Source organism: Notamacropus eugenii, chromosome 4, assembly GCF_028372415.1.
Source record: "Notamacropus eugenii isolate mMacEug1 chromosome 4, mMacEug1.pri_v2, whole genome shotgun sequence".
NCBI classification, from domain to species: domain Eukaryota; kingdom Metazoa; phylum Chordata; class Mammalia; order Diprotodontia; family Macropodidae; genus Notamacropus; species Notamacropus eugenii.
Window position 1 is genome coordinate 435,792,072 of NC_092875.1, and position 27,458 is coordinate 435,819,529.

General features: G+C 37.5%; 1 protein-coding gene across 18 annotated transcripts in view; it reads left to right on the forward strand.

Moving 5' to 3' along the window:
• TCF4 (transcription factor 4) overlaps positions 1–27,458 on the forward strand; it is a 433,335-nt gene that overhangs the window by 396,288 nt on the left and 9,589 nt on the right. For 12 of the 18 annotated variants that reach the window (XM_072605977.1, XM_072605989.1, XM_072605984.1 and 9 more), the window contains 3 exons: positions 1,886–2,089; positions 25,077–25,212; positions 26,694–26,856. In XM_072605977.1, coding sequence (XP_072462078.1) covers positions 1,886–2,089; positions 25,077–25,212; positions 26,694–26,856 — 503 coding nt within the window. The remainder of the gene's footprint in view (positions 1–1,885; positions 2,090–25,076; positions 25,213–26,693; positions 26,857–27,458) is intronic. The other 6 variants (XM_072605981.1, XM_072605986.1, XM_072605979.1 and 3 more) reach the window with 1 other exon arrangement.

Sequence of the window (27,458 nt, forward strand, 5' to 3'; positions counted from 1 at the left end):
TAAACTCCTGTGGCTCCCTTTTAGCTATAGAATCAAATATAAACTGTTCCATTTGGCATTTAAAGTTCTTCAGATCCTGGCCCCAACCTCCCTTGCCAGTGTCATGTGTTATTCCTGCTCACATGGTAATTGACATGGTGTGGTAGCAGTTAAAAAAGATGGCCTTGAATCTAGAAAGACCATTTTACGTGACTCCAAGCACATCACTTTAGCAAATTCACATAAGCTATAAAAAAGATGCCACGCTGTGTGGTTGAAGGAGTTTTCTCAACTAGGAGTTCCCTGTATGAATGATGGGTCTATTCTCTCTACCTTTGACACACTCTAAAGTACATCCAAACTGATTTTCTTATAGTTCCTCACACACAAAACCCCATCTCCTCTCTGTGTGGCTTTGCACTGGCTGAATCCCAAGCCCAGAAGGTATTCCCTCCTCACCTCCACCTCTTAGAACTGCTGGTTTCCTTCAAAACTCAACACAAGTGCTACCTTTTTCCATGAAGCCTTTTTTTATTGCCCCAGCTGCTAATGCCTTCTCTTAGACACCAAAAACTAAAGCAACATGTTGCACATATTTTGTATATATCTTGTATTTGTTTCTTTGTGAACATGTTTTCTCACCAATGGCGTGAAGCCCCATGAGGACAGGAAATATTTCATTTTGGTCTTTATACTCCAGTACGTAGCATAATGATTGGCCTATAGCAGGCTTGTGGACTGATAATGAGGTCTCTAATTTATATGCATTATGGTTTATAACTACCACTATTCTTTTGTTGAATAAGTAATCCTAGATCATTTCAAAAGTAGTCATCAATCTTCCTAATTGGACTTCAGTAAAAGTTCTTTGTCTAACAGTCCAGAGAGATCATTTTTTTCCCCACATGGTACAGGATGCATTCAGGTAGTCTCAAGACATCCCTTTACTTTAAAAAATGATACTTTCCCAAACCTACATGAAAATCTGTTTTCAGATTATATTTGCAATCATGATCATGGCACACAAATGAGTTGGAGCCCTCTTCATCAGCAAGCCTACGTTTGTGAAGCTGCTAAGCAGTGGGCACTTTTGCATTATGTTTAGCTTTTATTCTATTCTATGTTTTCAGCATTTTCATAGGAGTAAAAATGTGCATATGCTAAGCAAATTTTCCATACAAAACTGAAATTTGGGGCCCTTAAAGAAACTAAATCTCTAAGACATTTGGCATCAGAATAAAGGCGGAACTCAGGATAGTTGAACAAAGTCAGACATAAGTAGACAGAACTCAGTAATAGATTGCCAAAAGAAATTGGCTGACAGATTGAGTCATTCATTCAGCTCAGGATACACTTACTAATCACCTACTTCATAAGAACTGTATGTGATACAGTGTAAATGGAGAGAGGATATCTACTCTTGCTTTCAAGGATCATTTAATTTGGATAGATAAAACCTATGCACATACATGAAGCAGTGATCTTTTCTATCATAGATTTATTGGAGTCTGTAAGTGTTCCCTGCCAGAGAACTCCTAAAATTAAAATGCATGTTTTCATTTTTCAAAGTAACTCTAAAGTCTCTTTAAAGATAATGCAGTGTGGCATAGCATAAGTACAGTTTATGTCCCTGAAGAATTATTGAATCTATTTTTACTCATGAAAATGAAACTGTAGCATTGGTAGCATTTCTCATCAGTTTTCTAGGATGAAGGGGTTTTATGTTAATTCTTATCCTAAAGAATACTAGTTTTGATGGAGAAAGAATGTAGCAGGGTACTATTTTCAGTTATATTCCCTCTTTCCCAACTTACATAGTAATCTCCATCAGCAAAAATATAGTTTACAGATTGAATTTCTGTTCCATCATAAATTGATCTTTCTGTTATTTCTCATAAACTAACAGCAAAGCCGAATTGAAGATCGCTTGGAAAGACTGGATGACGCAATTCATGTTCTCCGGAACCATGCGGTTGGGCCTTCAACAGCTATGTCTAGTGGTCATAGTGATATGCATGGATTGATAGGACCTTCTCATAATGGTGCCATGGGCGGTCTTGGATCAGGATATGGGACAGGTCTTCTTTCAGCCAACAGACATTCACTCATGGTAAGTTTTCATATTTACCCACCATAAAAACTTTGAAACTGTTTTGTGGGATTAGGAGTTTGGGGAGCATATACCATTTTTTTCTTTTTAATATTTTGCCCTTATCACTACAGATTGAGGTCCTTTCTAAGATGAGGCTCATTTGTTGTTCTTTCATATAGAGTTGGTTTTTGTTTATTTCACTTTATGAGAAACTCAAGTGAATTTCTTCATTGAGGTAATTGTGTGAATCTATAGTTCCATCTGCAGTTATACCTGAAGATTTCTCTATTTTATGATGTATTTATTAGCCTTATGGATGAAGTTTTTATTTTTCCTAATTATGTGATATGAAGGAAAAGAATGTCATCTCCAATTGATGGGGATGCAATAAATCGCAGAAAATGTGTTTGGCTTCTTTTTTGCAGTTGCTAACTATGCCCGAAAAAGTTATGTGACTTTTATCATCGGTGAATTTGGCTTAGCTAAGGAGAAAAAAATGAGAGGAGGAAAAAGGACATACAGAATAAATACAAATTCTTAAGTTATACTTTTTTGTCTATTGCTTTTTCTTTCTTCAAGTTTCTTAATAAAAATATTTTTTGCCTTGGATGAAGTGTTATCGAGAGTCACAATACAGTCAAAGCCATTTATAGGAAACAAAATTGCTAATTTCTAAATAGTGACAATTGGCTCAATTCACTTCAATTGAACTATAGAACTATGCTTTTGAATATCAGAGCTAGATCTCTCTTTTTTTCCTTCCTCTGACATCTCCCCAATAAAATTATCTTGGAGTAATTGCTTATTTGTCCATGGCAGTTGCTGAGAATTCACAAAAGGAAATTCTAGATTGTAATTTAGTTTGGCCTCAGGTAATGTGTTAAGTACTCTTGGGATGCAAGATTTTTCGTTTGTACAAAGCTCCTTTTTCCCCTTCAATGTTTAAACAATACTGCTTTTAATGAAGAAATCTGGCTTTATTAAAAGCCAGATCTGTGACTTACAACCATTCCTGCATATCTGCTCTCCATCAAGAGAAAAAGAATTTAATTTTTGTGGCTTTATTCGCTGTGCATATGTTAAACTGACTGAACATGCACCAAGGGCATCACTTCAGAGACAGTTTATTCCATAAATATGTAAAGTTTCTCCTTAAATACCAGATGTAGGTGAAGTTGATCTTTAAAATAATAAATTACATTGTGCTTATTGGAAATATTTGATCTCTGGATTGCCTTCTCATTTGTGTATCCTTGAGAGGTAAGAAGGGGGAATAACTAGAACACTTGGGAGTATAGAAAGAGAGGATGGGAGGTATTAGCACCAATAAGAAAGAGAAAATGCCCATATTTGCCAGTATTATAGTTAATTTAATTATGAAGCATCTTGGCAGAGGTGGGAGTACTTATCATTTTGGTTTTGAAGACAAGTTACTGTTCACTTCTCTGAAGACATTTGTAATCCAATGAGAGGATAACTGCATATCCAGGTAAATTGGGCAGCATCCCTCCAGAGATACAGGCCAGTGACAATAGTCTGCTCTTTTTTTTTTTTTTTCACAGAGTTGTATTCTGCAGTGTTGTTTTCTTTTCCTTCCTGAAAACCAGTCAACTTGTCCTCAGAAATAGTGTTAGTCGTTATATGAATCTGTAACTTCTGTAAAAGTAATAGATTCAGTGTTTTCCTTTGTAAAAACTGGTATGAATTTTCAAGCAAAAACATAAGAACAAAGGAAATAGCTTTTGAATGTAGTCAGTCTGAAGCTAGCCTTTGACCATTTCATACATTCCACACTGAAAAGGAAGTTAAAGAAAAAAATATTCCCCCCCCAAAAATTCAAGGAGGATACTGGTAATGTTTTCCACATTTGAATTTTAATACATGAAACAGGCTATAAAACTTTAGCCAGCTGCAGTAAATAAAGCAGCAGTGGGAGGTATGGACCGGAAACTTGTACAGAATGTGCTGGTGGGAGTCTCTTTCCCAACTGAACGAACACCTTCATTTGTTGGTTTCATAGTAGAAGAGGCAAGTAACATGAGACCCATTCCTGGCCTTGTGTTGCTTCCAGCAGATCTTCTTCCACTCTATCCTCAATATTTTTTTCTTATTCAAGAGTAGAAAGCACTGAATCTTTTTGACTTTCTTGTATGCTTTCTCTTCTCATGCAAAAAAAAAAAAATCCAAAACAAAACAAAACGAAATAGCAAGATAATTTGGAGGATGATACAAGAAATTCCTTCTCCAGACATAAAGCTGTATTGGGGAGGGCCAGGTCTTTGACTCTGCCATAATGTTATCTCATTTAATTGTTAACATATTGTACTTAGCTTTTAATTCATAATTTGTTTTCCTTGGAACTGAAGTGGGCCTTCAGTGATTCAAGTAAATTTTCAATAATGAAAGTTTCCCAAAGTAGGAGAATAGTTTACAACACTACAGGTTGTATCCTTGTATGTTTTCTAGATATATGCTTTCATCTTTGTCATTCCCCCTGTTTAAAACTCTTCAGTAGCTCTCCTTAATCTAGAAGATAAAGTTTCTGTTCTTGTCTTTTATACAAAAACATCCACAACCTACTTCCTCACATTATCTTCCATTGTTTCTGTACAGACTTTCTCTCCATCCAGATGTGTGTGTGTGTGTGTGTGTGTCTGTGTGTCTGTGTGTATTCCTGTATCTATACCATTGCTACCACTGTGCCCACTGCTTGCATTGTCCATCTCTTTCTTTTCTCCTAATTCATACTGTTCTTTTGTGACCCATCTCCTTCATGGAGCTTCCCTACTCCAACCTCCAGTAATATCTCCCTTCTTTGAGTTCCTCTTACCTAATGTAATCTGCATCATATAACTTAGCATTTAAAAGACGTGTATATTTATACACACAAATATGTGTCTCATTTTAAGAGGCTGCATGACAATAGGGGAAAGAACTCTGAACTTAGAACCCAGGAAACTCAACTTTGCTATGTGACTAAATTCATTTCTTTCTTTGAACCTCAGTTTCCTAGTCGGTAAAATGAAAATGCTAATTTTTTTCTAAATACCACTGAGAAGAGGAAAGCACTTTTATAAGAAAGGCATTTCATAAATTCTAAAGAGCTCCATTAATGGGAATTATTATTATAATTCCTTTTTTAATTCATGTCCTATTTCTCCAGCCTATGGCAAGCTCTTCTGCCTCAGCTCCCACAACTTTTATATTCATGGGCTGTCAGATTATGATGAGACAGAGATAATAAAGACACAACAACTCTATGTTAATTGAGTCTTCCTTAATTTTAGGGTGTTTTGTGATGCCCTAGAAAGGTCTCCATAGTCCAACATGATTACAGTAAATACTGTCTTCCAGAATTTCAGGGATAGCATAGTAAAAAGAACATTGGATTTAAAATGAAACGCCCTGACTTTGGGCTTTTGTGTTAAGGAACTGACCTTAGGAGAGTCCCTTCCCTTCCCTGGGGTTCATTTTCCTCATCTGTAAAGAAGTAAATAATAATCATATTGCCTATCTTGTAGAGTTGTTAAGAAGACTGATTGAATTAACGTATTTAAAGGGCTCCATAAATTGCAATCCCTAAATGAATGCTGACACTTACAACTGTTGATTTCACTTATCAGTGTGGTCATCTACAATACTATCTAAAAATAGTACCATAGAGGGATAGAGAAAATTCTCCTTAATACTGGTCCCATTGAGACTGTCATTGAGAATTCTATTTTGTTTTGTGTGGACTCTTTGAAGGTCCTGAAACATTATGGTTTCTTAAAGAAATGGCTTTCTTTATGCCAGATTAGGTGCACTAAACATTGGGGTACTTTCAGTACAGAAAAGTTTAAATTATTTTTACTTTATGTAACCATATAATACAGTTTTCTAGCAGTCTAACCACAAATCTGTCTTAAATATAGTGCTGCATTAATAGATTGGTGAAAAATATTTCTTAACTGACTTTGGAAAGAATACAGTTAGAAATTTTTACCAAGTGGTGATCTGTCATCTTGGTGTCTCAGCTTTCTCACAAGTAATATTATGACAAAATCATTAAGCTACTTATTATTTTAAGTACTTAATACATTTATATAATACATAGCAATTTGGTAAATACAATGCAATTCAAAAAGACTAATTTGGTATTGGTGCAAATAAAACTTTGAAATATCGATTGAATTTACAGGATATCTTCTTTAAGCTATTAAAATACAGAATCTATGCCTAATAAGTTTGCCTTGTGTGGTTGTAGTTGTCTTTCAGTCTCAAAGAGAACCAAAATGACATCACTATGCTAGAGTCAAGTTACAGTGTGTTAGACGGTGACTGATCAGACCTGTATGAGCTTGGAATGCTCTACCACAGGTCAGACACAAATAGTCCATGTGAACATTTGGAGCACATTGTCCAAATCTGTGCTTCTCACATTCCTTTTGAGTTACTTCAGTTCTGATTTGCTCATTGAACAGAGCACCTTTTTGATGTGGACATGCCATGCTGAGTGGTCCTGCGTCAGCATCTCTCACGTCACACAATCAGTTCCAAAGTTCCTAAGAGAAATCTTGACATGGGTCTTTTTATTTCTTCTTCTGACCACCATGTGAACACTTGCCTTGTGTGAGTTCTCCATAAAATGGTCTTTTTGGCAAGTGTTATTTGGCATTTGAACAATGTGGCCAGCCCATCAGGGTTGCACTCTCTGCAATAGAATTTGAATGCTTGGCAGTTTAGTTGAAGAAAGAACCTCAGTATCTGCTATCTTGCCCTGCCTGGTGATCTTCAGAAGCCTCCTAAGTCAATTCAAATGGAAACAATTCTCTTCCCTGGCATGGCACTGCCCAGTACACTGCCCAGGTTTCACAGGCATACAACAATGAGGTCAGCACAACAGCTCTGTAGACCTTCAGTTTGATTTTTTGTATATTTATATAATAATTCTTATTATTTGTCAATAGTGGTAGTAGATAATTGAAAAAAAGGGTTTTTTTTCCTAAAAAACACACCTTCAGATAATCGCTGTCATTCCCTTATTTATATCACTTAAAGATATTTGTTGCTTAATTAGTTGCAGACCAATTAAGTAAATAACACAATTGCAATCCTTTACCCAGATTTACCTCTTCAATTCCATATTAGCCATAACTTGGAATAAGTAGAAAGTTCAGTTCAACTGGGGAAGAGCACACTTTTATGTTCATATTATAAAATTAGACAGAAGAAAACTCTGGTTTCTCCCTAAAACAAATTAGAATGCAGCATATTAATAATTCTTGACTGCATGAAAACTGTGGTACGGTATTGATATGCACGTGAGTTAAATGATTTAATATTTATTTGGTAGTAAATCAAAGTTTAGAGATCATCTAGTGCAACTTCATCATTTTATTAATAAGAAAAGTGAGTTCTAAAGAGCTTGAGTGAGTCTACCAAAATCACCCAAGGAATCAATAGCCAAGCCAATGTTCAAACCCAGTTCCTTTGAATACAAATCTGGTGTTCTTTCCATTACATTATGCTACCTCCCGTGGGAAGACATAACTCCAGATTTTTGTCAGCTTTTTGGTAGGATTGGAAGCAACCAGGGAAATCATCTAGTCAGTGCCCTTCAGCTAATAGATGGGGAAAAGAAGGCCAAGAGAGGCAAATTGAGTTATCAGAGGTGTCGTGGAGCTAGCAAATTTTGAAATTGGGGTGGGGGGAGTCTTAAAAAAAAAGCACCAAGCTTGAGGTATTTTTTTTTTTATTGCACTTAAACACATTTTTCTTAGTAACGAATATTATGCAACTGTATAACTCTTTCTGCTAAGGGAACTTGGAGTAGTTTACATATGCATTCGCCAAGCTTTATAGCAGCTTCAGTCATTGAAATAATCATTGTTATTATTACAGTTATTGAAAGGCAAGTCAGAAGGTCACTGAGTGAGTCTGTGCCAAAGGCAGCAGTAGAGTACAGGAATTCCAATTTCTCCTCTTTTCTTCTGGGCCACTATACTTTACAATTCACAAAAAAGAGCAGTGAATGGAACTTAAGAATTTTCTCTTTGAAGTGGTTTTCATGCTAAGGAATTTGCAAGTTTATTGTTTATGGAAAACAAGGAGGGCCTAGCTTCCTGGTACTTGTCCTTTGCCCAGAAGAAACGTAAGTGATTACTACTGCTAGCATACTGAACCATAAGTAGCCTTACTGGTTAACAGTGCTACACTAAGTGGTATCATTCTCTTCCTGTTGGCTCTTCATGAAAGAGTTGTGGTTTATCATTTTCTTTCATTGGCCCCACCCTTTCTTCTCCTTGAAATAGAGCTGTTGGTCACCAAGTCATGAATGCAAATGTCATCTAGGCCCTCTGAAGTTGCATAGCATCACAGGGACCCTAAGGTGTATCAGAGGTTTGTGAGAAGGCCCTAAAGGAACACTAAAGCAGGCCCAAGGAATTCCCTGTAGAACAAAGCACCTTTGCTGGGGCACTCAGAGTACAGGTCACCAACAAGAGATCCCTAGGCCAGCGAACTGAGTGAGGTTTCTCTATCATGCCATTCTTAGGGTAAGAAGCCCAGGCAAGTCTATCCATTTCTTCCTCCTCAACATTCCCAATAAATGGATTTTAACTTTAGTGGAAGGCCCAGAAAGAACCCATTTATGCCCAGGGGACACTCCAACAAAACATGCGTACTAAAAGGATGTTTGGACTAAATAAACGAATGCCACTATCAAGTGATATAACACTTGTTTTTTTCAAAACACTTGTTCAGTATTCTGGAGATAACAGTTGTAAATAACATCTTCCTCTCCAGGTTTAAACATTGCTTGACATGATATTTTGAGTTTGTTTTTTGTTTTTTGTTTTTACTAAAAGCATGAGGATGCGCTATATTTTACTTTTCTGTGCTTTGAAATCCAGTACAGAATGTTGTCCAAAACTTCAGTTGTTGCATAGTAGATTTACAGTTAGATGACCAGGGTGTGAGTTTTGGGATCTGTGTGACATTTATTGGTACATGTGGAATGACTCGTGGGGGTGTGGCATAATACAAGTTAGCAAAATGTTTTGGAGCTGTGATAGACCATGCCCATAGATCATTTCACTTAAACAAATGTACAAAGATAAATGAGGCATAGCACCTGTCCTCATGAGGCTTACAGACAGTGAGGAGGATACACCACCTACACAATTATACAACCAGAAAGAACACAGCAAGAGCATAAGATAAACACAAAGTGATGGGTACAAAGCCTGAGGGGGAGGAGGGATTCTTTTTTTAGCCAGAGGAATCAGGGTAGTGCTCAGATGACACAAATGGGAGGGGAAGATATTCATGCTCCATGTAGGAAGGTAAAAAACAGCTAAGTGGCGCTATAGTGCAGAGTGCCATTCCTGGAATCAGAAGACTCCTCTTCCTGAGTTCAAATCTGACCTCAGATACCTGCTAGCTGTGTGATCCTAGGCAAGTCACGTCACCCTGTTTGCCTCGGTTTCCTCATCTGTAAAATGAACTGGAGAAGGAAATGGCAAACCACTCCAGAATCTTTGCCAAGAAAACCCAAAATGGAGTCACAAGAATTGGACATGACTGAACAGTAGCAACGATGGGAAAAAGAGCGAGTAAAGCAGAAAAGCATTTCTGCTTGTGCAACAGTCGGATATATCTGAAGCACAGACTTTCTGGTGGAGAGTTGTGTGAGAGAGATGGCTATAAAAGGAAGGAAAACCAGACTATAAAGGACCTTAAATTGAATTACATAGTTTAGAAAAATTAATCCAAGGAATTGAAAGTCATAGCATCTTAATATCAGAGCTGGAAAGAATTCTAAAGATTATCTTGTCCAATCCCTTTATCATATCACCTCTGTATTAGAATGAGGGCCAGAGAAGTATAGCGATTTTCCAAAAACTACACAGCAACTTAAATGGTAAAGCCAAAACTCAGCCTCAGGTCTCTTGGCTCTCTGTTCTGTACTTTCTTCTTCTTCTTATCACTACGTAGTGACTCTCCCACTCTTTGTTTTCCCAAGAAAATAGATTTTTCTGACTATATGCATATGACAAAGACAGCACAAATGTTCCTTCAATGAACATTTATCAACTAGCTATGAGACACTCAAATGTGAACAAGATATTCTATATATTAAAGGATTATAGTTTAGCGGGAATGATAAGATTTATACAAATAACCAGTCATGTAAAGCAAAAGGCACAATATGCCATAAAATGTTTTGGAGGGAAATTTACCCCTAGTGCCAAGAATCACAAAGGCTTTATGGAGAAAGTTATATTTTAACTGGGCCTTGAAGAATGGATGGTATTTTGTAAAGTCGGAGATAGGAGGAATTGGGGTAAATGGAGGAGATGACTTCTAGACAGAAAGAAAGCATGATAATTTGTTGGGGTCTTTAATTTTTTTTGCACAGGAAATAAAGATCCTGCTTTAAATGGTAGTGAAGAGATGATCTGATTATACCGATTGAAGCACATTATTCAGCACTGTGTATAGTTTTAAAGACTCTTCTTTCATAGCACATCAACACCATCGGTTGGCCAGCATGCCTCGTAGGAGAGCCCACAGGAAAAGAGAATTCTCGTGTATATTTTTTTACATCTAAATTGAATTAACTCATGGAATTTTCCACCCTTAGGAATTAAAGTAGCAGCTCATGAAGTAATTCAGTTATGTCATTCATACCAAAACAGAAAATAGTGAAGCAACTTGGCACTATTTAAAAGGCAAGATTTGGCTTTTGCTGTTTTATATTTGTCAAAATCTGTGGCTGTTGTGTTATTTTAGCTTTTATTGTGGCTGTAAATTTCTAAATCAAAAGTATCTTAATTACTTAGAAAACAGGAGTGTAAAATAGGACCATCATAAGGGACTGGTTTAGGCAATGTGGCTTTATAGGAAGGAAAACTTAGCTTCAGCATTGCATTTTATATAACTTTTAGAGTTTTACCTAATTGGTTGACATTCGCAGTTGCTCATAGTTATAGCTTCCACCATATCCATAAATCATCTCAGAACTATAAAGTTGAGTTTAACCAAAAGATCTGTCAAATATTATTCAGAATGACACCCTTTGGAAAGTATTGTCCCGATACAATGGCCACATTCATTTTAAAGCAGTTAATTGGGCATATTGTTAAAACCATGGTGTTGGGTTTCCAAGTTTTAATTTAGCATTTGCATTCTCCCTTCCTTCTACACATGGACGGATCTATTGTGAAGCTGAAAGTGTGTGAAAGTTATTGGAGAATAGTCGTCTCTGGGTAATGTTTCTGTACACTGCCCAGATTTCCCTCCTGTAGTCTAGATGGGAAACAGCTGGCTTTTGTTTAAAAAGCTGTTTTGTGAAGTGTCTGAATCTTGAGGTGTAGAACTGAGGTCACTATTAAAGCAGGTGCTTGGGAACAAGTGAGAAAAGAGCTGAGGCTGACGGGACTCTGTAATCTTGTACAGGATACTTCTTATGGGGGTGGGGCAGAATCTTGAATTTCATTGAATTATTTACTGAACTTCATTTGGCTGAGAAAATGAAGAAAGTTAATATTATCAAATAATTACATATTACATATCTTATAAATTGGCACAGTCTGGAACGTTACAAAATGGACCTTACACTAACAAGAAAGATGTCAAAAACCAAGGATCATCACCATTTTCTCCTACAGTGCAATATCTGGACTTAGAATAAGGTGATGTAGGTTTGGACTTCAACTCTCTTGTTTACTAGTTGTGTGATCTTCCACGTTTTCTAACTTTCCTGAGCCTCAAGTCTCAGCATTTGTAAAATGGGAATGTTGTTTTTCTTTATGCTACCTACCTCATGGGTTGTTAGGAAGCTCAGATGAATTAACATAAATAAAACTAGTCCCCTAATGGCTTCAAAACAGTGAAGCATTATATTAACATGACCTGTTGTCCTATGGCAGATTATGATCATTTCAGTTTCCTTTTGGTGCACACCAGAATTGAAAGAACGCTGTTTTTAGTAGCCTTGAGACAGTGATTCCATCTTTAGAAATGATGATGGAACCCAAGAGAAAGGGATAAAAGTGAATTGACATGATCAGCACCAGAATTACTTTTTAAAAGCAAAGGAAGACACATGTGGAATCACTAAAGTCTTCTGCACATCAGGTATCTACCAGCCTCAAGATGAAAGGAAACACCTCTCCTCCTCTCAGAGCTGGTGGTTATTAGCAGCTGTTTATCCAGTCGGGAATACAGCTTAACATTGTAATTTTGCAGAACACGAATAATTTGTTTGGGAAGTTGGCTCTTCATATCAAGTTGATATGCACTGCCAAATAAAACTTCCTTTTGCAGAGCTCATGTGCTAGAGTTGAGCAATGTTATGATTCCCTCAGAAACTCTGGATTACTAAGTCTGTCTCTATTAAATGAAATAGAAAAAGTTCAGAGAAATGGGTGGAATTTTGCCATTGCGGCGTTCAGCTGTGTAGGACATAACATGAAGCAGGCTGCTCGGTGGAGCCAGTATCAATGCTTCAGCTTGACTTTAGACGTGGCATTCTCTTTTTTTCTCTTCCTTTCTTTCTCTGAACCTCATCTTTACCACTTTCAAGCCTACTTAAATAGATTTTGCATATGACCACTGCTTGCAAAATGCCTTTTCATGAGGTATTTGGAAGGCTGCTTAATACTCTGTGGTGCTTTCTTCTCTAAAAACTGTTGAACTTTGCTATTTTTTTCTGATTTAATGCTACTCTTAATGTCTTTTTTTTATTAAATCCTTTCTTTTGCTTTTGATCTTATTTATAGCTGAGCCACTGGTCATATGGAACCTATTATTGTATAGCATGGAGATGAAAGACTTCACTGCAGTTAAATTAGAGTGAATCATTTGGACCAATAATACACACATACAGTGAGATACCATTTGTGTCAAAATGCCCTGTGTTGTTCCTTTTGTAACATAGCAGTTGAGGTTTATAAGGGCTTTATACAAATCTGTTTTCCGTCAGAGCTATGTATTTTGACAATACTGAACACATGTTAACATGCAGTACCTTACTGCTAGCTTGCTACATGTAGACCATTATATGGTACCAAGTACTCAGATAAAAAGTATACACCTCATTTATATGTCAGTGTCAGATGTCGGGATACTTGGGGGATATCAGAATTAAAGGGGGCTATTTTCCAGTTTTCATCTAGATTTTAGTGTTGTAAAGGAAAGAAGCGATTTATGTATTTAATAAAATTAGAAATTTGACTTCATAAGTACTATCTCAAGCCTAGAGAATAATGTTAGAGATGAAAGAATTTCAGATCTGGTTCACCAGCTCATTTTACAGCTAAGGAAACTGAGGTCCAGAGGATTTAAGTGATTTGCCCAAAGTCACACAGCTGCTAAGTTACAGAGTTGGCAATAGAAGTTGACTCCCAGTCCATTGCATTTTCCCACTATTATATTCCAGGCCTTGGTATGTGGAGTACTGTGGTTATATTGTGTAAAGCACCCTTGATTTAGAGCCAGCTGAGACCTAGATCCAATCAGTTCTTAGCTCCAATGCTGTGAGACCCTGGGCCAAATTCTCTGAATTTCACTTTTTTTATCTGAAGATGGAAATAATATATTTGTACTCCCCACCTGTGATATGGTGATTTTGAGGAAAGAAATTCCTAGAGCACTGTGTAAATATGAAGTTTTCTCCTATTATTAATCTTTTCTCAGCCATTTATTAAGGACCTAATTATATGCTCTGCAGAGAGAATTTCAGTGACACAGTTCCTGCCTTGTCCCTATACTTGCATCTTCTGACTTATTCCTCAAACATTTTTTAATCTGGTTTATGACCTCATTACCCAGCTGAACTTGCTCTCTCTCCAGTTACTGGCAATATCTTAGTTGACAAATCTGATAGTCTTTTCTAAGAAAGGTAAGACCGATCTTCCACATGCAGGGTTCTTGACTACCATCTCCTCCTGGATACTCTCTCTTCTCATTTTCTTCCTCTTTAACCAAATGTTCCTCAAGTCTCTGTCTTGGGCTTTGTCTTCTCACTCTCTCTATACCCCCACCTCTCTTGGTGGCCTCATTAGCTCCTGTTGATTTAATTGCCATTCTATGCAAATGACCCATATATTTATATATCCAGACTTAATTTCTCCCCTGAGGTTCAGTTCTACATCACCGTCTACTATACATTTCAAAGTAGATATTACAAAGACATCTCATATTCGGTGTGCCTTTATCTTTTCCTCCAAACTACCCCCAGATTTTCCTATTTCTGTCAAGACCACTGCCATTCTCCCAGACCTTACCCTTTTCTCCTCAATGTCTTTCACTCCACATAACCAATCAGTTGCCAAATCTCACTTCTTCCAATGTCTTTCCCATTCCAACTCAGCTCATATGGCTACCACATTTGGTTGAGGCCCTCATCAAGGGCCTTTTACATTGATTATTGCAACGTTTCCCCATTGGTCTCCTGATCAGAAATCATTCCCCACTCTAGACTACACGTGTCATCCACACATCTTTCAAAGGCAGATTTGACTGTGTCCTACTCCCCAGTAGTTCCTTATTGCCTCTAGGATCAGAACCTAGCCCCAGTTTAGCTTTCCAGCCTTGGTATGTGTGTTATAAGGTCATATTTACCTTTCCTTTGTTTTCAAACATATCACTTTATCTGCCATCTCTAAAATTTAGACTATGCTCCCTCTTCATTTCTGCCTTCCAGAATCCCTCTCTTCCTTCAAGCACAGTTCAAGCACCAGCTTCTGAAGCCTTTCCCTAACCCTCTCAGCTGCTAGTGTTTTCCATGTTTGTATTTATTCTTTTTATGTTTATTCTCTATGTGCCTATCTATATACATGTTGTTTCTCTCCATAGACTATAAGCTTCTTGAGAATGAATGAGTAAAGGATGAAACTCTTAATGTGCTGAGCACCACAGATATAAATATAAAAGTGAGATAGACCCTATACTTGAGGGTCTTATGACTAGGAGAATGGTCGTCAAGGAATATGGTGGTGTTATGGGAATAGAAAAGAACGTGCCTGAGGTGAAGGTGAGGACACTGGGTTCCAAGGAGTGCAGAGTCCAATAGCTTGAGTCTTCCCAGGCAAGGTCTCTGATGTTCCTATTTGGAGGGGAGAGCAGCAGCAATGGCATCAGGGTCGAGTGTGTGTTGTCTCATTCTTTGTGTTTCTATCCTCATCACCTAGGACAATACCCAGCACACAGGGGGCAGCTAGGTGGTGCAGTGGATAGAGCATCAGTGCAGGAGTCAGGAGGACCTGAGTTCAAATCTCACCTCAGACACTTGACACTCACTAGCTGTATGACCTTGGGCAAGTCACTTAACCCCAACTGCCTCATCCTGGGTCATCTCCAGAATATCTGGTCACTGGATTCAGATGGCTCTGGAGGAGAAGTGAGGCTGGTGACCTGCACAGCTCTCCCTCACTCAAAACAAAGTCAAGTGCAAGTCATGTCATCATTTCTCTGATGGCATGGTCTTCTTTGGCAGCGAAGGATGAACACACACACACACACACACACACACACAGCACACACTAGGTGTTTAATAAATGATTGCTATTTTTGCTGTTGCCTTTTGCTTCTAGCAGTGTCAAATCAAGGCACTTCTCAGAGCCCGAGGCAATTGTCTCAGTATTATACAAACACTCATTTACATCATGTTGTCTAGTTTACAAAGTACATTCTTGACAACCACACAAGTAATATCTACATCTTGCAAGATGGAAACAGGCTTTGAGAGGCCTCAGTGAGTTGCCCAAAGCCACATGACAGTTGAGTGGCCAAGCTGGGACTCAAGTCCAATTCTTTTGATCGCAAAGCCAGTGTTTGTTTGTTTTTAATATTACACTGTGAAGGTTGTCTTCAGATTCTGCTTTCCAACATGGTCTGGTCATTTGGCATGTGTAGCTCAATTCTTCACATAGATGATGTTGCAGTCTAGAGAGCAAGAGTTGACTGCCATTACTTTCTACTGTAGCAGGATGTATTTACATCTGAGACAAATAAGGGCATTTGTGCAGTCAGCCTCTGCTGCAGCTTTTAGGAATTAAATAAAAACCTAGATTACAAAACTGTTTAAAACCTTTTCGGAGCAAGGATACCTTTAAATATTCTCTTCTCAGTTCTCTGATAATTTGATTCTACAGCTTGTTTTGGTTTTGGGTTGGGATTTTTTTTTGGCCCAGTAAGAGGAATAGTGTATAATTTTAATGTTTAACATCTCATCATCAGAAAAGCTACCTCCACTCTGTGAACTTTGGCATGGCTGCCTGTGAGCAGTAAAGGCACTGTCTGTGTGACCGCTCTTCTCTTTAAAAGATGCACTTTTAAACTAAATGGTATTTTTCAGATTTGAGAAAATAAGTTTGCTTTCCTTTGATATGACAGAGATACTGGCAAGATAATTGAAACTGAAATCTAACACTCTGCAACTGTCATGTATAATTGATATTTCATGGGGAGATTACAATTCAGACACCAAAACTGTTTTCTTTGTCAATGGGTGTCTAATTACAGGGAAAACCCATCAACTTTTTGTTCTATGTTTGTTGTGAAACAAAAAAGGGGGGAAAGAAGAAAAATTAATTTCAAATGCCAGGATTTTCTTTTCTGCCTCTTATTCCTGAGTTCAGTTCTTCTCTTTTTTCTTTTATTTTTAAAGGCCTTCATCAACAAGAGTGATTTGAGACCAAAGAGTCTACTTAAAAATATGAAAGCTCTGGATTTCTAAAGTGTCATCAAGGTGGTGCAATTTTAGAAAGATTGTGGTAGTATAAGAGTACCTTTGGTCTACAAACCTGTTTTGAGACAGTTATCTCAGGAGATAACATTAACAAGGATTGAATAAGTGCCAAATGAAATTTAATACATTTTCACATCTATGAAGCAGGCCTCTTACATACAAGTAGGATAATTACTTTCAGAATGCTTGCTGGAAACAAAAGGAGTGAAAACAGTGAGCATCTCTTTTGTTTTTGTTGTTTGTTTTTAGCTTAGAATAAGGACAAAGATATTTACTGGAGTGCTTTCCTTCATTTCCCATGTAAAAATGGCCTTGCCAACTACTACCTAATTGAAACTGCATATCTTTTAAATCTGTTTATGTTGTAGGAGAAGCAGCAGCAGTGGAATTCAGAGTTCTTGTTAGACTTCTTGGCCTTGGCTCTGATATGGTGAATTTTAAGATTTTTTTTTCTCCACCATAATGAAAATGAAGAGACTTCCACTCTAAGAGTTTGTGTTGCAATGTTTGGAATGGAAACTGTTGTCTCCTTTAAGAAGAAAGTCTGTCTGATCCCTTCTGAACACGTGGGAGTCTTTTAAAAGGCTCTGAAGCTTCTAGTAAACTTACATAATACTCTCCATATTATTTCTTGAATTTGAATATCAGCATTACCTCTAATTCACAGCAAACACTAGACTAGTTACTTACCCTGTTTGAGCCTCAGTTTCCCAGGGGGTTAGATTAGATGATCTCTAAAAATCTCCTCAAGCTCTGAAATGATATGATTGTAAAGTTCTGTCAATGGATTATAGATCTAGAGCTTGAAAGGACCTGAGAGGCCATTTGTTTCAAATCTTCTTATGTTGCAAAAAGAGGAAACTCAAAAAGAGGTCCAGAGGCTTTAAGTGATTTGCTCAAGCTCATATAAGCATCAGAGGTAGTATTTGAACTCAAATCCTCTGAATTTAGAGTGTCTTTGTCACAGAATGTGGGTTAGGTTATTTCAAACCCCAGTGTTCTGAAAGAGTTAAGGAACCTTTGTAGATGATCAGATTACTTCCAGTAATTTATGCACTCAGATAATTGAAATAGGTATATCAGTAATCCATAAATAGTCTTACCTATCAGCTTCAAAATCCTAAATGGGATCACTGTATTTTATTCAGTTGTTTCTTTGTGACCTCATTTGGGGTTTTCTTGTCAGATATATGGAATGATTTGTCATTTCCTTCTCCATTTTACAGATGAGGAAACTGAGGCATACAAGGTAACTGACTTGCTCAGGGTCACACAGCTAGCAAGAGCCTGAGGAGAGATTTGAGAGTAGTCTTCCTGACTCCCAGACCAGCCCTCTATACCAGCTAATGCCCCAATCACTGTATAACCCAAAAAGGGAGGGAGGGAGGGGGAGAAAAAGAGAGAGAGAGAGAGAGAGAGAGAGAGACAGAGACAGAGACAGAGACAGAGACAGAGACAGAGAGACAGAGAGAAAGTAAGAGAAAGTAAACGTCATAGGAATTTGTGATGCTCAGAAGTCAGTTCTGTTCACTATTTTTAAAATATGGAATATTGATCTAAAACTTTATTTTAAGGTGCCTTCTACAGAGATTTCTCTAGATATTCATTATAGACCATTATGAATAAATTTAAATATTTCCACATGTTTAATTTGTAACTTGAAATTTGTAAGAATCTAGAGAGGGAGAAGGTAATAAAAACTTAGGACTTTCAGGGAACGTACATCTTTAAGGTACCTTGGTGCTAGTTGCCTCCGAGATGGAAGGACTGATTTAAGGAGTTTGTTTTTGCTGACTAGGAATGCTTTTACTCTGTTGCAGATCTGTTAAATCCAGGAGACTGAGGGTGGGAAGGGAAGGTCTTAGCCTTTGTCTGTAAAAAAAATGACAACATTGATTACCTGTTTCATCAATAGAGCATGCACTTTGAGTTGTCCTTCCAGAAAGGGTCATAGATGTGTGCTGAGATGCCCACACTTTCTCATCTGATCCCTCCAGTTATTGAAAGAATATTTTTTTGTAAGACAAATGGCAAGTATTAGGTCCCCAGTCCGACTGTGAAAGGGGTTACAGGTTCATAAGGGAAATTGCTCCATGGACACAGAATGGGAGGATCTTCTTCAAAAATAATTCACAATCAAATGTAAAAAGAATACATTATTTTTCTCAAATCCTTTAATTTCATTGGCATAATCAAAGAGTTTTTAGAAGGACACATGGAAACAGATGGTTGCACTTCCAAGGGTTTGTGCATGTGATTTAGGTCCCTTTCGTGCATTCTGCCAAGTTACCAAAAAGTCAGGAGTATTTACCTGAAGATGTGGTATACCCCAGAAGTATACAGAGGTAGGTAACTAATGCCTTCCTCTGGAAAAGATTTGGTTGTAACACAGATCATTTCAGTTACCCCTTAAAGTGAGTAAGTACAATAAAATCCTGCTCTGTTATGATTAGCTTCTCCCCTAATATAAGATAGAAAACTCTGCACCAACTGATTTCCAGCCCTTCCTTGAAAACTTCCACTGAGCAAAATCCACTATACTAAAATAGAAAATGATTAATATTATAGAGTTAATGAATAGATAGTAGAAAATTCAAGGGGAAAGTAAAACCAAAAATAGATTAGATCCTGTGATTGTTTCAACTCCCCCCATGCTTATCTCTCACTACAGAGAGATTCCAATTGTAAAGTCATCGTAAATGGAAAAGGCATAGAACAGAAGTTAAATGAAAACGAAAACTTAAGGAAGAGCCACATATAACAAGGAAAATATCAGATAGAAATGAAATGGTTCTTGAATTTTGGCAAATTGATGGAGTATGCAAGGATTATCATGTTAAAGATGTCAGAGGGCAACTAGATGGTGCAGTAAATAGAGTGCCAGGCCTGGAATCAGGAAGATTTCATCTTCCTGAGTTCAAATCTGGCCTCCGATACTTACTAGTTGGGTGACCCTGGGCAAGTCATTAACTATGTTTGCCTCTGTTCCTCATCTATAAAATGAGCCGGAGAAGGAAATGATCCCAAATGGGGTCACAAAGAGTCAGGCATGACCAAACAACCACCACCACCACCACCACCACCACCACCACCACCACAACAACAACAAAGATAAAAGTCAAGAAGATAGTAAATAAATTTTTCCCCTTTGTGGATACTAAAGTGATCAGGAAAACCTAAGTTATTTAATATTTCAATTGATAAATATTTAAGGGAAAGATGAAATATTAACTTTGAAATGCATGAACAGATGCATTCCAAAAAAGTTTGAAAGAGAATGCTTCTCCAGTAAAGGAACTGGGAGTCCCTTTCATCTAATCTATGATTCATTTCAGTGAGTTGGGATTTTAATAGGCTTATGTGAATTTTAAGAATTTAGGTAGACTGAATACCTAATAGATGTGAAATTGCATGACATTGATTATATAAGTGATGGTTGAGAGGCTTAAAGATCTAGAATTGAATATAACTATAAAACCTCCTATCTGTAGCTTAAATGAAAAACTATTGATAGATTTTCTTTCAAAAGTACAAATGAATCAGCAAGAAAATGGTCAGACGGTTCACTAAGAGAATCTGAGTATTTGTCGCTCTTCTATAGGAAAAGAATGGGAATACAGTAATGCATTTCTTTATGTCGTATCAAGATATTGAAGAACTCTGCAACAGTTAGCCTGAAAAAGTGAAGATTACAGAGAACATAATAACTGTCTTCAAATATTTGAATGACTGTCATGTAGAAAAGGGATTAGACTTATTCTTTGTCACCACTAAAGACAAGATCCATGGTTAGAAGGTACATGGAGGCAGATTTCCTTTCAGTGAAAGGAAGAATGCTCATACTATAGTTAGAGTTATATTCATAAATGGACTAGGCAACATTGTAAGAAAACAGGAACCCTATACCTCATACATTCAAAGAAAGATATTGCAGAAGAGTGAAAGGTTGGACTTTATAACTCCCCCCTGTCCTGATTCTCCCCAGCCCAGCTGTAATATTCTAGTATTCTAATGCATTTATTTATTTTTTATCTTTTGTGTGTCCAAGAACCTTGCCAAACTCAATGTTGATATCAGACTCTAGATGTGTTATTTCATTTTGTTTTTTTTTTCTTCTTGAGACTAAATCTTCCTAATTAGTTCAGGCTGAAAGTACAGCAGCCACTCATGAATCCCACTGCTGACTGGCAAGGAAGTTTTGATCTGCTCTGTTTCTTACTTCATCCCCAGTGCCCACTCCCCCTACTGCCAGGGGCTTGCCATATCAATGTTGTTCACACACACACCCAGTTGCACCCAGTTGCCATTGGCCCTGTCATAGTTCAGAACTTCCAAACTCAAGTCATCTAGCAACTTCAGCCACTCCAATAACAGAAACGACAATCCCACTCAGCTAGGTGTTGTTTATCTTAATAAAGGATTAAATACTGTGTGTAGGTTGAATGGGATATATGTGATTAAAGAGTCAATGAAAGCCTACCTATTACCAACCTGATTGTGTTTGAAATTCCCACATTTGGCGTCATTGTATGTGTTATAGCATTGAATCCTGAAAACTGATGTCAAAATGCAGATAGGTTACTTGCAAGAGGCAGAACGTTGTTGTTGTATTTGTCCTTCATTGCTGAAGAAGACCATGCCATCAGAGGAATGATGACATGACTTGCACTTGACTTTGTTTTGAGTGAGGAAGGGTGCAGGTCACCAGCCTCACTTCTCCTCCAGAGCCATCTGAATCCAGAGACCTGATATTCATCAGGATGACTGGAGATGACCCAGGAAGCACTGGGAGACCTTGGGGTCTTTAGGCCAAGGGTCTATTTAGGTACTCACCTAGGGTGAGATAACGCCCATTCATTGCATAGGCCTGTTTACGAAGTAGCCAGAGGATGGCCCCTTTAATGAACCAAAGAAAAAAAAAGACATCAGACTGGGGAGGGAAACAGCAACAGTTACTATTGATAATCACTCTTAAGCCAGGAGGGTCCAGAGGAGTCCTTAGGCAGGGTCCTGGTGTTGTCCAGTGTATGAGCTTCAGAGTGCCATAGGTTTAAGGTTTTGGAAAGGGAAGGAAAGGACAGTAGTGGGTAACAAAAGACAGAAAAAAGTAAGAGAAAGGACTAGAGCACTGGGTATAAGAGAAGTGTCAGGCTAGGTTAGGCTCCACAGTTGGGGCTCTCCAGAACCAGCTTGAAGATATTTTTTGGAGGAGAAACTCAGATCAGAGAAACCACAGCAGGAAGTAGAGAAACACAAAGATTATGTACTTTGCAATTTCCTCCAGTCTAGTACTTGCTACCAAATTTTATTATAATGATATGGCATAACATTTTAGGAATGACTTAAGAATTCAAAGACACAAAAAAAAAATCCGAAGGAAATTCCAAAGGAATTGACATCATTAGGACAAATAGTACCTGTGAAACTTTAGAAATCAAATGGTTGTTATATCCATTCCACCTGCCATGTAGTAGCTTTCTTCCTCCATAAAATGCAAATAATATGTACCCTTTCATAGAGCTATTGTACAGACTTTATGAGATAATATATTCCAAAGTAACTGAAATAATGCCAAGAAAGATGCGTTTTTAAGGTAACATTGCTGACGTTACTTCCAATAATAATTGCACTCAACACAGTAGTGATCTAGTTACATTTTGCCTAAATTAGGTGCTAGAAAAAATATAATCAAATCAGGAACGATATGAAATGTCCAGTTGAATATGGTCAGGTCTTATAAGTAGGTCATATTGAATATGTTGTCAGAAGAAATTTAACATATTTCATTTTCCTAATATTTACCAAAACAGAAGACACTTAACCGTTATGTATACTGTTATTAGTCCAAAGACGTTCTTAAGTTTTTCCCAGCTGTCTCTTAGTTGTCTTTCCATTGCAGAGCTTTAAACAAGCTACTGAGATTTAATAAATGACAAGCTAGTCATTTTTGTCTGCAGACAAGTTGTAAGGACTATTTTTAATGGTACTACACTATGAAAATGCTTATCAGAGTATATTAATGTTTTATTTAGCATTAGGGTTAAAGTTCAAGTTACTAGATAATAGAAAGAATACTGGTCTTGAAGATAGAGAATCGTTTAATCTCAGAGTTGGAAGAGACCTCAGGAGCCACCGAGTTCAACCTGTCCCTCTACACAAAGCTCCAAAAGGAGATCCAGCTATAATAAGATTTCAGATGAAAGGGAGGGAGTACCCTGTTCTCTGGCACCACACATTCCACTTTTGGACAGCGGTCATTGTTAGGAACTGAACCCAGTGGTCCAGTCATGTTCTGACCAGAGGAAAGAGTAGCAAAACTTCTTCTTAATTCCTTCACTTTAGATAGTTTTCCTTCCCAAAGCCTAGGATTTTGAAATCATGGCATAGATATATACTGTTTGGTATCCACTAAAATCTCCGGATCTTTTTGAAAGAATTGTTGTCATGTCATACCTGCCTCATCCTCTGCTGTAAAGTTTTCGGTTTGTTATTTTGACCTAACTATAGAAAGCGGAAGACCTGGTTCCTAACACCAGTACTCCTGCATCATGTGACCCTTGGCAAGTCACTTAAGTTTTCTGCTTCTTTGTAAAGTGGAATGAATATTATTTGTTACTGTTTACCTCACAGCATTGTTGTGAGGAAAACACTTTGTAAAGTGCCATTGAAAATGGGTTTTATTTTTAAGGGTGGCAGCTTACGCAAGAGAACACTTAAAAATATTTTTCTTTGTAGCTGCTGTCTGGATTTACCAAATCAGGTCACCTGAAAAGCTATGTTACTTACTTTACATAAGGAAGCAAAATAGATTTAGTTTAGTCTGAATGAGCTACATGATTCTCCCAAAACTTCCTGATTAGTTTATTTTGAATTCATAAAAAAACAAATACTTCAAAGGGGAGAGATTCTCTTCTTGCCATTCTAAATATTTAACAACATTTGATGTTTAGTTTTTTGTGATTATCTTGGTCAGATTTGGTTGTTTTTCCCTTTGGGGAAAAATAATTTATTTAATTTCTTGATTCAAATGAGTCATAACAATTTTGCTTTATTACTTTGTATCTTTTATTAGACAGATTGTTTTCCTGTCTTCAGTGGTATTGATTCATGAAAAATAGCTTTAGACATCAGAATTTCACTTATATATCTTAAGGCTCATTATCTCACTCCTACATGTGCCTTTATATATCAATTAAGTAATAGATTTTTTTTAAAAAAAAATTCATAGGAGGAAGTGTAGCTTCCAAGTTAAAGATGTGTTATATTTATGTTCCTCAAGGTTCATCATGTCTGCTTGGTGGTTTTTAGGCATTTGCTACTAGTCTACAGTTTCTCCCATAGTTACCACATGCCAAGGGTACCTGGACCCAAGTGTGTGTCTGTACCTGCTAAACATCTTGAGATCGTCTTTCAAGCTCACTGCCCATTTTCTTCTTTGTGAATTCCTTTCTGGAACCATAAGAAACATTAGCTTATCTATCATCTGATGGCTTTCTGAGCCTAGAAGGGTGAAAATAATGAAAGGATCTCCAATGTGCTAGCCTGGCAATGGTGGCATGACTGGTGTGTTTAATAAAACCTTTATTGGTACATTTTCCGGTGTGGTGGTGTTGGCAGAAATGGTCCCCCTTTGGATTTGGAACTCGGCAGCTGATGAAATACAGTAAACATTAATTTGGAATGGGCTGCCAGTTTTGGAAAGCCAGGTGACATTTTATTATATTTGTACTGAACAGGGGCTGTGCCGCATACTGCTGTAGCTTCCGCTGTCAGAGGCTTAGCTGGCATTATGGAAAAAAAAATGGCAGGCCTGAGAATCTTATCCCCTGAAATGAAAGTCGAATGCCAAATTGAAATTCCTACAGGATTTCCGATAGCAATGGGGGAATTGAGAAGCCCACAATTAAGCATATGGGCATTAAGATAATTGTCAGATCTGTTGGCGGACATGATAGAAGACAGATGGGTACGAATCAGTGCGCTCCACTGCAGCACCCTGGGAGACAATTTGACGTTTTACCTGCCTGAGCTACCCTGCCATATTTGTCACTAAATGTGCGGCACAGCATCTTACTGAGTGTTAAGTGTTTTTTGCACGATAGTATAGGTAGATGTGTGGGACTCTGGTGCCCTCTAGTGAAAAACAGTCAAGAGCAGAGTTAAATGCTGGTGTCTCCTTAGAACTGATGTTTGACCGTCTCGGGAACTAGTCGCCTCACCTTAATTTCCACTCCTGCTAAACTCTGTGTCGTTTCTTGCTTTTTTTAGGTGGGTGCCCATCGTGAAGATGGTGTGGCTCTAAGAGGCAGCCATTCTCTTGTGCCAAACCAGGTTCCGGTCCCACAACTCCCAGTTCAGTCAGCCACTTCCCCTGATTTGAACCCTCCCCAAGATCCGTACAGGGGTGAGTCTACCACTGAAGTGATCTTCTTAACAGTGCTCTGATCTCTGTGCTTCACCTGTTCCTATGTTAGGTTAGATACTGACATTTGCATCCTTGGTATTCATTTCTAGATTAAACACTGGCACAGAACCAAAGATCAAGTTGAGCATAATAAAGTAAAATGGGAAAGCAGCCACTTAGAACCTGTTCTTCATAGGTTCTATTTCTCCAAAAACCATTTTTTCAAAAGTCCTTTGGGCCTCTGGTTTCATTTGAGTGGGGAATGAGATATCAGAGTGAGGACAGTAAAGTTTATTTTAGTTATTTACACATTTTTCACTCAGGCAATAAAATTACTATTCAAATCACTTAATGTGGTTAGATTTAACATGAATATGATGCTTCCTAAAAGATAGGGAGGAAGGATTTTTTTTAATTGAAGGAAATTTAGAAAGAAAGAAAATTGGCTGTATAAAGCAGAGTTCTCTGGTAGGGAGAAATCCAGCGTGAATTACATACCTCCTCCAAAAGACAAGAGGTCTTATAACCTATGGATAGATACCCAAGACCCTTTATTGTCTACAATTTATGTCAAGCCTAGAAATTTTTTTTTTCAAGAAGACATCTAGCTTATTCCTCTGCCTCTGAAGTCATCACAAAAGGGAACAAACTTTTAGATCAAAATAGCTTCAATAATAATTGTTAGACCCAAATTGAAAAATTTATTGTAAACCCAGAAAGGTGAGCCATGCAATATCCCAGATTTTCTTCAAAAGTGTTTGTCAAAACTGAACAAATAGGAGGAGATGTAAACAGCCCAACTTTCTGGGCTCATGGAAGCTACTTACAATTCGACTCTAGCAATCATTGATATTTGATGGTAGAAGTTATTTAGATCCAGTAGTTATTACCCAATTGTAACCATGACCATCTATGATTAAAATGAAAATGTGTAACTAACTGCCTAACATACATATCTCTTTTAGGCACTAATTATTCTTTGAGTGAGAAGGAAACCTAATTCAGTAATATCATTACAGTATCTTTTGAAGTCTTACTGATGGAATGTATTTATTTTATTCCATGGGAATAATATTTTAAGGATTTTTTTTCTATTAAATCATGCACATGGAAAAACTCAATATAATAGCTGATATTTACTTGGGTTCTTAATCAGAACATTGAGGTGTGTGATTTTCATGATTATGATTTTCATTGCAATTAAGTTGATGTTTTGTAGACAGTGAAATTACCATCTACTCCAAAAGATTGCAAAATAGAATTTAACCTCAGAGCCCATGCAATATGAAAACTGGTTTCAGCAGGTGCATTTTGGAAACTTCCCCAGATAGCATCAAAGGGTGAAAGTCTGAGCACAGAGGTCAGCGTTCAGCCCTCCCCATTGTCTGGCTGGCAGCCCCACAATAAGTAACATACACATCTGAGCATTTAGTCTTTGGTTTAAGCACTGTCAGTAGTAACCCAGCATTTTTTCCCTCCAGGCATGCCAGCTGGATTGCAGGGGCAGAGTGTATCCTCAGGTAGCTCTGAGATCAAATCGGATGATGAAGGAGATGAAAACCTGCAAGACACGAAATCTTCTGAAGACAAGAAATTGGATGACGACAAGAAGGATATCAAATCAATTACTAGGTCAAGATCTAGGTAACAGTATATAATACTGTCGCTTCATTTAATTCCTTTACTGGACTTTGATGAAGTGAACAGAACAAGGAAGAAACTTTGCAGTTTTTTCCTAGCAGGTAAATCCACAGCTGAAAAGGCCTATTCTGGAAGTACTGATAGCATCGTTTCAGATACCGGTACTCTAGTAAGGCCTAAAATACTCTTAGAATCATCCATTTGGGCACCAAACAAATTATGCACCGTAAAAAATAATCATTGATAGAATCAAAAGCCAAACATGTTAAATCTGTGCTCATTTGTAAATTTGATGCAGAATGTTATTCTTTTTAAAGTGTTTCTTAAAAGAATCAAAATTGCAAAACAGTAGAAAAAACTAGTCCAATATATTGGTACACTGTACTCTTTTCTCTTACCCTTACAGTACATGTGGATATTTACTTTATCCCAATTTTAATAGCATTGATACCTGTATTTTTATGGTGACAAATTAAACCATAGTTCAGAATGACATCTAAATTGTTAACATTCTTCTTTTGCAGTGTCTATGTAGATAGAAGGTATGATGTATAATTGTATTTATTTCCTAATAATTGATGTTGTCCAGTTTACTTTTAATGCCC